Below are 12,343 nucleotides of genomic sequence, written 5' to 3' on the forward strand. Positions count from 1 at the left end.
AAAACATTTGTTGTGACATTTTGGGTCAAATGATTGGTTGCTACTGCACTTTAACGTTAGATGAATTTTGGATGTAATAAATGTTAATTATTGAATAAACAAATATGAAAGTTTTTTTTCTTCTTTTCTCCAGTCTACCTTTATCAGCATTCCTACAGTAATTCAAAAGGCTGAATCTTTATGGAATCAGAACAGTATCATAATGAATGAACTCTTGCAGGGTTTTTCACAAATGCACATGCTTTGTTTCATAAATATATATTTTATGAAAACTTGTAATATAAATCCACAGATAATGCAAATTGCTGAATGTGCATTTACAGCTTGTGTGCTGTGAAACCTCTAGGCATTTGTGAGAGAAATGTGTGTGGTGACTTATGAGACTGCGCTGACGTCGCGGGTCAATGAACGTCACCATTTGCTGATAAAAGTGATTGACAGATTCATCAGCCAATCAGGTGTGTTTGCTTTCAGCCAATCATATGGCTTCTTACATTTTCTCCACACTCTTGTTTGCACACTGCGTATGCGCACACATATCAGTAGCTCTGCAATTGGCTTAAAAGTGTGGAGAAAATGTAAGAAGCCATATGATTGGCTGTAAGCAAACACACCTGATTGGCTGACGAATCTGTCAATCACTTTCATCAGCCAATGGTGACGTTCATTTGCAGTCTCATAAGTCACCACACACATTTCTCTCACAAATGCCTAGAGGTTTCACAGCACAGAAGCTGTAAATGCACATTCAGCAATTTGCATTATCTGTGGACTTATATTACAAGTGTGCCTCAAAATAATATTTGTGAAGTAGAGCGTGTGCCTTTCAGACTTTTGATTACAGGTTTGCATAAAATATATATTTGTGAAACAGATTGTGAGAATCTGAAATACGACTAGGAAACAAAGCATGTGTATTTGTGAAAAACCCTGCAAGAGTTCATTCATTATGATACTGTTCTGTTTCCATAAACCTTGGCTAAAGTTAAGACACATCTTCAGATACTCAGATTACTTTTGTGTGGAAAAAAGGCCAGAGAGAAGCACCCATTTAAATGTTGGGATTCTGTTTTTCAAAAGAATTTCCTCCTCCTTTTTTTTTTTTTTTTAAACTGAACTCAGAATAATTGCGTTTGCCACTTTTTCCAACTCGTTAAAAGTCGACTCTGCCAAAGGACTAACTCCAAGTTGAACTTTAAAATGCAACACATGATCCTCAAATTACACCAAAGGCTTCCTCCTGCACTACCTGCATTTCTTACATGATTTCATTAGCCTTCCCTCAAGAGTCCAGAACAAGAAACTGGATTTCTCATTTGGAATCGCAAAACTCAATCTTTTAGAAGCAGTGATTTTATCTTGCAAAGCCTCTATTTTTCTGTATAGTGATTAGGTTATGGATGGATGATCTCTGTCTGATTGCAGTCTGTTTTTTCCCTGTACCCCTGATAAGAACAGGATATTATATTTAACACCGTATTTACTGCAGAGCTCTTCATGTTAGTTTAGTTTTAAACTGGAAACACCATCACTTGAACTCGTGCGAGGAATAAAACGTCAGAGTGATTGTGTGTCATCATTGAGGCAGGACAGTCAGTATGTTGGTAATGGTCCATTTCTGACCAGTGCAGTCCTGGATGGCCAACTGGAACCTGAACTCAGTCTGTCGGCTCTGCACCAGCTCCAGGCACTGCTGAGACTCTGTGTTCTGGATGGATCCACCCTGGAAACGCAAGGAAAACATCAGTGCAGGAATTAGTGGAGATTGGAGAACAGTGTGTGTGTGTGTGTGTGTGTGTGTGTCTGTGTTAAGACACTGTGTGTGTGTGTGTGTGTGTGTGTGTGTGTGTGTGTGTGTGTGTGTGTGTGTGTGTGTGTGTGTGTGTGTGTGTGTGTGAATAATGGTATTGTGCTATTAAAGGGTGAGGGGAAGAGACAATAACAAGTTATTAATAGTCAAATATGTGGGGGAAAGAACAATATGTAAATATATTTATATATATATATATATATATGCATACATATAGAAAATAAAATTGAGAGAAGAGAGGGAAAAAGAAGAAAAAAAGAGAATGAAACTGAAATAAATAATTTAAAAAAAAATTAGCCAATTCAAAATATTTTGCACAATTTATAAATGCCTTATGAATATTTTGGAAAATGATTTTGACACACGTAGACTATTATTTTAGACCTCAGAAACAGTAGTTAGGAACTTGTCTTAAAATGTATAAATAGGGATGGAACGATACACTGAGTTCATCATACATTATGCAATAAAACAATTTTATTTATTTAATTGCAATAATAAAACATGCATAGCTGTCGCAAAAGGAATTGACAGCATGTGCAGGTGAAAAAAATAAAATAAAAAAATAAAAACACCTCAGTTCACAGTTCACCATACAATACAATACTATCCCCTTTGACCCTAACCCCCCCATAACCTTTATTAAAAATGTGACTATTCTTTGAAACTAAAAAAAATAACATAAAATATGCAATCACATATATTAGAACAGTGGTAATAATAATGCAATTTTTTTTTTCTCTATTTGTCATGCTCATTGTTCAGCAAGGCCGTTAAAGCTATTCAGCAATATTTGCACCATAAAACCAAATAATGGACTTTAATGAACTTGAATGGTGTAATAAATAAGGATGTCTGAGAATTGTGTGGTTTTTGCACCTAAAGTCTGCACATCAGTTTCACTGTACGTGTAAAACGACACTGAACCCATTCCATTCCTTTAACACAGACCGTGCCCGTTTGCTTCAAGGCATGTTTGAGATTTTTTTTTTCTCACACAATTAAGTTTTGTCTTATTTAACTTGCTTTTAATATTTGGCATCCCTACTGATGTAACCTTTGTGCCAACACAGGTAAGTGCGACGAGAGGAAGACGATGTTTGAATGATAAATCAGCTTTCATGTGTGGAGGCCAGGCATTTTACCTGCATGTGTGAACATATTGGCTTTGCAGCTGGCTTCACAATCCCTAAATATGAACCTTCTTCACACCCATGTCCAGCATTTGAGTCGGATCTTTACATGGCACAGCACATTAATACAAGCCCGTGACTTTGAAACTTGTGTATGGCTCTTACAAAAAAAACAAAAAAAAAAACATAAATCAATCAGGTGTTTGCGTGTACATGATCTGAAAGGGGAATTAGGACAAACTGGAGTATAGAGCCCAAGCAGGCACGATGGGTTCATCTCTACAAATACAGTATTTCGCACACTGCATTTCAGCTTCCCCAGTTGCCAGTTAAAATACTTAACCCAGCAGAGCAAAAACTGGAGTTCAATCTTTTTCAATTTGTTTTGATGGACCACTTGAACCTGTTTTTAAAAAGGTCAAAGCTTTTCAGAGGAGTGTTTTATAGTGAGGCAGTTGCTTTTAAAAGCAGATAAAAGGATGAAAGACACTCTGTCCCCTTGCCCGAGTTTAACTGAGCTTTGTTTATCACTCGCAGCCTGTGATTTCCTGTCTGTAATGTTTCTTGATAAAACCATTCTTATCCCTTTGGTGTCGTACACGTCAACACTTTCTCTGTCACCAGGAAAGATTTTTCCTGCTGTTCGGGGAAACATAGTTACACTGCAGTAACAGCAAAAAAAAAAAAGCAGTGCCCGTCACTTTTTTCCTGAGGCCATGAGTCAATCTCATGGCCTGGGGGCCAAATCCGGCCAAATGGAGCATCTAATTCGGCCCGCAGGAGAAATTATAAACGACAGAGAAACCATGAATCATTGTGTAAATGAAACTTACCGTATTTTTCGGATTATAAGGCGCACTATCAATGAATGGGTCTGACCGGGTCTATTTTCATACATAAGGCACACCGACTATAAGGCGCACCGGTTTGTTATTATTATTATTAAGGCTCATTAAGCGAAACAAAATAGTCTCATAAGTCAAACTTTATTCGACTCATTAACAATAACTCTCAACATTGTTCAGGTTTAACACATAAAATATAGAACATTACACTCACTTTTTCAGTTCAGTATGTTGAAGCACAGTACTGGTACATATCACTCCACGAGGCGCCTGACTACGGTAGCCCTAAAGCGCCAAAAATCCATCAAGTGGTGCAGCTTCATAGTTTACCAAAGTTGTACTAAAACATTTTGATATATTCATTTCATACATATGGCGCACTGTCAATTTTTGAGAAAATTAAAGGATTTTAAGTACGCCTTATAGTCCAAAAAATACGGAAACAATATTTGCAGGGGCTCACAGCTTTTCTGATGCTTTTATCGCACGATTCCAGTTATTTTTTAATGTGAAACTGTTTAATTCTTAAAAACTCCTTCAATATTTCCCTTAATTAAGTAGAAATTGGTCACAAAATTTAGGAAATGTAAGGTGAAGATCCTGTTGGGACTGATATCTGTCACTTATTGCATAAATATTATCAGTTTTAACTGAAAATTAGCAGACCAATCAACTCCAACCTCTGAAGTGACATATCTTTGTTTCTTGTCTCATTTTACACCACAATACAAAATTAAATACACACAACTCCCACATTTTATCATATCCCTTAAAACAGTGGTTTCGTACCTGTTTGGTCCCATGTACCCCCTTTGCCCCATCTTCATATCATAAGTACCCCATTTCCATAACTTTATATGATGTTTCATTAGCCCTCCTAAACTCCTTCCTGTGTCTCAAACATTAGTTCCCAAAGGCATCATTCACAAACTCAAAATAATCAGTGTATTTAACAAACAAAACAAAAAAACGCAACTTTATTGTAACTACTTTAATAGAAAGTAAATACTGTCTCCTTTGTAATATTGAGCCAACTAATTATTTAATAATATTGTGATTAAATGGCCTCGACAGCATAAATTAATCCGGTTTCAATACATTACAAGAAAATACAGTATTTCATTGAGCAATATTATCATTAGTTTGTGATAAATTTGTCCAGAAATAGACTAAAAAGGAACTAGGAACATTTGGTAACACTTTACTTAAAGTTTTATAAATAAGGCTGACATTACTGTGTCATTATTATGACATAACACCTGTCATGAGCATGAAAGGTGTCATGAAGGCTGTCATAAAGTGTCATTCATTATCCTATCCACGAACCCTATACCTAACCCCACTAGATCCCTCCACCTAACCCAAAAATCCCATGTTAGCTCCAAAGGTGTCGTAATTTATTGAACACTTATTGACAGCCTTCTTCATGACACCATATTCATGCTAATGACAGCATTATGTAAAAAAAACTTCAAGTCAAGCGTTACTGAACATTTTCCAATATTTTTACCCCTATAATGTGTAATTCTCCAGCAACCTGCCCTTAGGTCTGCAAGTGAGCGCGCCTGTCATTCAGCAGAGTATAGAGTAGGAATGCACCAATCGATTCCCAGCTATTAAGGCGAGCCAGAAAGCTGTCAGACAGACAGACCTGTGGAGGCAGGTAATCTGTCAGCCATGCGCTCTGTCATCGGGTTGTTTATCCCCAAGGAAGCAGTGAGTGAAAGCCCACCATGAAGAAAAAGAAATTCACAATACTAGAGCTTCCAGTGCGCAAACTAAAAAATGAAGTGCTCATACTTTTTTTAATACAAACGTAGGCGATTCAACTTTATTTGCAATTACCACAAATAAAACTTGCTTGTTGATGCTACACTGAGGTGATTAGACCACTGGCCACGTTTACATGGGAGCTTTAATTCCTCTTTAAAGCGGAATAAAAGTTAATTCCTCTTTAACCTGACCTTGTAAACACCTAATTCCTAATGCGAATATAATTCTGAATTAAACTTAATTCTTGTAAATAGTTAACAACACTTAATTCCACTTTAAGTTAGTTCCAGACGTTTTGCGCAAGCACAACTTGCAGTGATGACGCGTTTGGTGACGACATAGTTTAACATGGCCGCCCGGATTAGAGCCAACACAATAATAATAATAATAATAAGAGCCTTAAAAGACATAGATCTAATGAAAACAGTGGATGGATGGAGGCATAAACATGCAGAAATGAACACAGATTTATTATCAGCAAATGGAGCGCACTTCACCGGACGGGTGATACTAAAACCTGGAGATGGAGTAAATACATCCCCATACTGCTGCACAGGCTGTAATATCACCAAGTTTATCATCGTATGTGATGATGAATTCATGTTGGGTGTGGGATACATATGTATGTGTATATACGTATATATGCATATGTGTGTATCCATAAAATGAAGAGTCCGTCCTTAAGACTGCTCTACTGTAAAGTGTCTTGAGATACCATTGGTTATGATTTGGCGCTATACAAATAAAAGATTGATTGATTGGTCGTAACGATTGTTAGAGCTACTATCTTCACCAGGGACCAACTATTTAATCCTGGTTATTGTTTTCTGGATTTTTACTGGGCTTTATTTACCGATGATTAGTTCATATCTCTCTTCTGCTCCATGGACCAAGTGTGTTATTGTTGAGCTGTTGCTTCAAAACTACAATCAAAATAAAAGTGAAACAGTTCTCATGTGTGGTCTTCTGTATTACAGCCGACAATAAAAAGTTTGTGTGTTTTTCCCGATAGATGTGATTCGTCATGTTCGCACCCTGTCCAATCAGAGCCTTCACAACCCCCAGACCTAAACTGGAAATAATTAAAGCCAAATAAACCGGTTTTCCATGTAAACCTCAATTTGGGAATTACTATTTCCATGTAAACACGAAGCAGAACACTCTAATTCCAAATGATTTAATTCGGAATAAATGATTCCGAATTAAAAAACATAATGTAACCGTGGCCACTGACATTAGAGTACTGTGTGCCTTAAAACAGTGGACCCCCAAAACCAGGACACAGACACAGATTTAAGTCTTCAAATTAAATTTTTATTTGGTGTCAGAGGTAGGCAGAGTAGCCAAAAATGGTACTCGAGTAAAAGCACTTACTTGAGAAAGAGTGAAAAAGTACTCAAGTACTGAGTAACATATTACTTATTCAAAAAACATGAAAATCACAACATCTATTCTTAGAACTTATACATTCAAACGCTTCGTAAGGAAAATGTGACAAATGAAAGTAATTTCACCTTCTCTTCATTACATAATTTTCTTACATCACCCTTTTGTCTCTCTGCCTCCCTCCTGTACATCACCCCCCCCCCCCCTTCTCTCTCCCTCCTGTCACCCCTCTTGATGCTGAACCTCATTTTCCTATTTACTTCGTATCAGTATTAACTCACATCATCAAAAAAATCAAAAAAATTCAGATTTTAGGAGACAAATTTGCTTGGCACAATACATATTAAACAAGCACAGATAGAGCTGAAATAGAATTTAGGAGGTTTATACTACTGAAATATTTAAATACTGTAATATTGTCATATAATATCCTCATGGTAGTAAAAGTTGAGCATTGTATTAGTTCAGGCAGGCACGGAAATCAAGCTAGCCAGCCCCATCAGCTGTCAGCATTCATCTCCTCATTCAGTTAATCATCCAGCTGATCATGTTTCATGCTTCCCATTGGTTAGAGTTAGTCTGTATTTAAACCACTGCATCTACCTCTGCACACTTTGTCCGCAAATGCCTCCCAACTAGGCTTGGGCGGTAATACGGTAATACTGTATACCGCAGGGTCATAAAAATAGCAACGGTATCAGTTTCCTATAAAAATGCAATGCACTTTTATAGGAGACAAGGATTAAATATTAATTATGATTTATTTAACATGATTCTATGTCCCAGAGCACTTATGTGTTGAATGGGTTCTCGTTACGTGACAGCGCGGAAGAGAGATACTCTCTCGCCTCCGCTGAAGTGACTAGATTACATTCAAATCTATCTATCTATAAAAGCAAGAAAGGTCTGTGTGCGTGTTTGTGGAACGGCTTCCAAATACCCTGGTGTGTGCATCCGTTATTTTGGAGTAATTTGGTCATTTCAAAATGTTTATTTAAATTTATTTTGCCCAGAGGGCACATTCATGTTCACTCAGAAGTGAAACCTATTCAGCTTTTGATCTCAGTGTGAGGGGGCGCTAGCGCACCATCTATATCTTTGACTGCACAGTTCCCCTCCGGTGCGTGCCAGAGCCAATCACAGTGGAAAGCTAGAGTCACGTGTATGACCAGACCCAATCGCTCACTGAAAACCTGGAGTAGCACCAGATCTGCGCGCAGGCACACAAGTGAGAAAGAGGAAGATGGTTTTAGGCTCTTTCACAAGTTTTGAGCTGCTGTGGACTTTTCTTTTGAGGAAACATACTTTTTGACTGTTCCTTATTTGGTGATAAAACATTTCAAAACGTTTATTTTTACGTTTGTTTGACCATTCGCTTTTTAGACCGAACAGACGGGACCCGGAAGTTATGAACAAACCCTGAAGTTAGTGACGGGCAATGGCTGTGGCTGTGTTGAAAGCTTCTCTGCGGATACGGCATTATAAACGCTGATATTTTCACCATGTGCTATATAACCAAATGCGCACCTTGAATGTACATACTGAACGCAAACAGACCCATTTAGAGAGAGAGCGTTGCGACAACGGAACAGTTCCCGAAAGTTTCAAATAATTCCCGCGGGTCAGTTTTTTTTTCCCTACACACGATGGAGGAGATGGAGAGAGTATTCAGGTAGAGTCTCACACACAGACACAAACACACCTCAAAACAACACCACACATAAGGTATTTATAATAAAATTATATTAAATATGTAAAATAAAACAAAAAACTAAACAAGATTTATACAAAAAGTACACAAAATGACAACATAAACGAGCAAAAATATACAAAAAGGCTCCAAAAACACACAAAATGACTCCAAAAACATATATTCCAGAAAAATACACCAAACAACAACAAAAATATGAAAATGACTCAAAATACACAAAAACTAAATATTTATAAAAAAAATACACTAAAATGACAACAGAAATGCACAAAACGACACCAAAAAAGATACAAAAATACACACAATGACTCCAGAATCACACAATGGCAACAAAAAAACAATAATTATACAAAAAATGCCTCCAAAAAACATATATTACAGAAAAATACACCAAACAAAAAAATATATAAAATTGAGCAAAAAAACAACAACAAACACATTAATCAGCCACATCTCCCATAGAATTAAACCAGGGATATCACACATGTTATTTTACTTTGCACCCATAAATATAGCCCTTTATAACACTACCGAGTCCAGAGTCTGTACACCTCTTTGTACATCCAACCTTCAAACACATACTCATTTGACTATAATTGACAACTCCTACTATATGAATACATACTTCCAACGGGCACTGTACTAGTCTCTTTAGAGAAAAGCGAGGAAGTTCTGCATGCGTGTGTTGGTGGAGCAAATTTCTCCTTGACTTGGTGTCTGTTCGACCTGAACCTTTGTCAACAGCTTCCACATAGCCCGAGTGTGTGCATCCGTTATTTTGGACTTATTTGGTGTTGCAAAACGTTTATTTTAATTTTATTTCGCCCGGACGGCACATTCAGGTTTATCCAGCAGTGAAACCTATTCAGCTTTTGACCTTAGTGTGACAGAGCGGTAGCGCACCAATCTGTTCATTTACAACATTTAATAATCAGTAGAAAAAGACCACATGACCCCATGGTGTGCATCCATTATTTTGGACTTATTTGGTGTTGTAAAACGTTTATTTTTCGTGGTACTTCAGGGTCCATTTCTCTCTCTCTCAAGTCTCACACATTGGGCGTGAGACATGCGCGTTTCAACAACCTGTGACGGAGTATGTGCATGAGATAATCCAGGGAGGAGATGGAGGCAGTCCCACACGGTAACCAGGAGGACAGATAGAGAGTCACACAAGCACGCACGCACACGTGGAGAGAGAGAGAGAGCACTGAAACTACGAACTATTTACAAGCCTTAACAGCGGTTCATTCATCGTCATTTTTCAATATTTCAAGTGTCACATATGTAAACAACATGGACCGAGTATGCATGCACATCAGTCACGTGTCTCAAGTTTGTATACATTGAAATACGTCCATTCCGGGGCAAAATTAAATAGGTTAACTCTTTGAATAAGCCTACATTCTGAATGAACTCATCCTTTAGTAACTCTAAGTTGATCATTTAAACTGTAAAAGCGGCGCTGTTAATGATAAGTGCTGTAAACGGCCGGAGAGGAAGGAAAAGAAGCGATCAGTCTCTCTCTCCTGTCACTCAGCTCCATAGACAGACACGCACACGCACACACTCACAGTCGCGTTTGGTGTGAACGCACCTGAGCCTTACGTCATATTTCTTAATTAGTCACGGGAATACGGTATACCGCATACCGCGGTAAAATAGGAAGGCATTTTGACGGTATCAAAATTTGGATAACGCCCAAGCCTACTCCCCACCCCCACCCCAGCTTTTCATGCGGGGGTGGGGGTGTCTCCTGTTGCAGTCTAAACGTCTGTGCTTCTGTTCGCTGTCCGCTCTGCTCATGCCTTTCCATTTAGCTCATGGAAGAGCGAAGGGGAGCTCACTTTGCTTCCCTGTCCACGCAACTGCTGAAATTGCAGAGAGGTCCCAGAACAGAGCCTTACCGCCAAATCTAAAATGCATGGTAATAAACAATTTGATTGAAATGATCCTGACTGAAATCATTGTTTCTACATCTGAGGCTCTAATTCACCTTCTAATTGAACTTGGAGAGCAAAAACACCAATTTCTAAATTCAACAGTAGAATACGACAAAAGAACTCTTCTGCATTGAGCCTGAAACACTTTTACAGGAAGTTATTTCTAAACATTTTTCTGGTTAGATTCATGACGCATGCATAGAACAATAATTGCTTCCTTTTATATGGAAGCTTTAATTAGACTTGAATCCCAATGACTTGTTCAGGAAGCTGGCTGAGTGATGACAACACTGGTTTGGCTTCTCTAGTGAGTCACTAAAATATGCTCGGGATTAGCAATAGAAAATATGGTTCTTTATATCAGGATTCCTATCAAAAAATTATTCTTGTCTAGGGAAACAGATCAGGAGAATTGACTTTGATCACAAAATATGACCTGCACAAAAAGCCAAAAAGAAACTTTAAATCTGGCTGTTGGGCCTCCCATTGCTGCTGTCTTTGTAGTGGAGGCTGCAACTTCAGGGTCACGTTCAAATCAACACCGCAAAAGATCTACTTATCAATAATTCACAAATACTGACTGTTCACCCTGCATGAAAGTGAAACTCTCTGTCCAGTTTGTCTCACTTCCTTCTAAACCCTTTGATCTAGCCTTTTAATCTTCGACCCTGCTTTTTCTTTCTTTGCCTTCTCCACCTTTACATTCCTACTTAAAGGCTCGCACGTTCCATCTCGGCCTAAGTTTCAATTATTTTTGTGCAGAGTGACACTTTGACTTTAAAAACCACATACACTATGACAAACCTTTAAAACGAGAGAGAGAGAGCGCAACTAACAAAATGACAAAGGAAAACATACAAAATAAGAGAAATAAATACTGAATAGACAAACAACAACAAAATACACAAGATGACACCAAAAACACACATCAAGCGAAAAAAATACTGGAAATTACAAGAAAATACACAAAAAAGACAACAAAAACACACAAAATAAGACAAAAAACATACTAAGTAAAAAAAAAAAAAAAACCAGACAAAATACAACAAAATTACACCAAAAACACATGATAGAAATTACCTAGTTTAGAACATGAACTGAAAATACAAAGATCAAAAGTAAATCTGACTCATGCCAAGGAGGTCGAACAATCAATTTTAATAACTATCCTCCAGCAAACTTTTTTTTTTTTTTTTTAATGGTGGAAATTCAAGTCACTGAGACCTTGCACTATCGAACACACTCTTTATTCTTTATAACATCGGAGGAGGCGAGGGAGCAGAATCACAGACAGGAGCCATTCAGTCTTACTTCCAAAATGACGCAGGAAAAGAGTGGTTTTTATTAGCACTTTTGATAGACTATTAAATAGAAAAGTTTTAGTTTTTAGAGCTATGTCCCTAAAAAGTATAGCACTGGTGGTGGACAAGGGTGGACTGGCGTATGGTGACACCGGGGATTTCCTCGGTGGGCGGAGATATGAGTTTTGGTCCATATCGCCGAGCCCTAGTAGGAATGTTCACAGCATTTCAATGCCAACAAAGGTAGGCCTACCAGATTCTAATCAACTCATTGTATTTAGTAAGAGGTTGACAAGTGGCTATTTTAGATTTCCTGTACACTTGTCTTAAAATATAAGGGATACTGGAGCTTGGTTGGGGTGGTGAATCAATAACCTGTTAGCATTAATATCACTACATGCTGTAAAATCACTTTACTGCTGTCATTATTTTACTCTAGGC

At 37.8% G+C, this 12,343-nt stretch overlaps 1 protein-coding gene across 3 annotated transcripts in view; it reads right to left on the reverse strand.

The window, feature by feature from the left end:
• Positions 1–854: 854 nt before the first annotated feature.
• galnt18a (UDP-N-acetyl-alpha-D-galactosamine:polypeptide N-acetylgalactosaminyltransferase 18a) overlaps positions 855–12,343 on the reverse strand; it is a 181,723-nt gene continuing 170,234 nt past the window's right edge. For all 3 annotated transcript variants that reach the window (XM_028451369.1, XM_028451368.1, XM_028451367.1), the window contains one exon: positions 855–1,723. In XM_028451369.1, coding sequence (XP_028307170.1) covers positions 1,577–1,723 — 147 coding nt within the window. In that variant the 3' untranslated portion in view covers positions 855–1,576. The remainder of the gene's footprint in view (positions 1,724–12,343) is intronic.

This window comes from Gouania willdenowi, chromosome 6, assembly GCF_900634775.1.
Source record: "Gouania willdenowi chromosome 6, fGouWil2.1, whole genome shotgun sequence".
Taxonomy (NCBI): Eukaryota; Metazoa; Chordata; class Actinopteri; order Blenniiformes; family Gobiesocidae; genus Gouania; species Gouania willdenowi.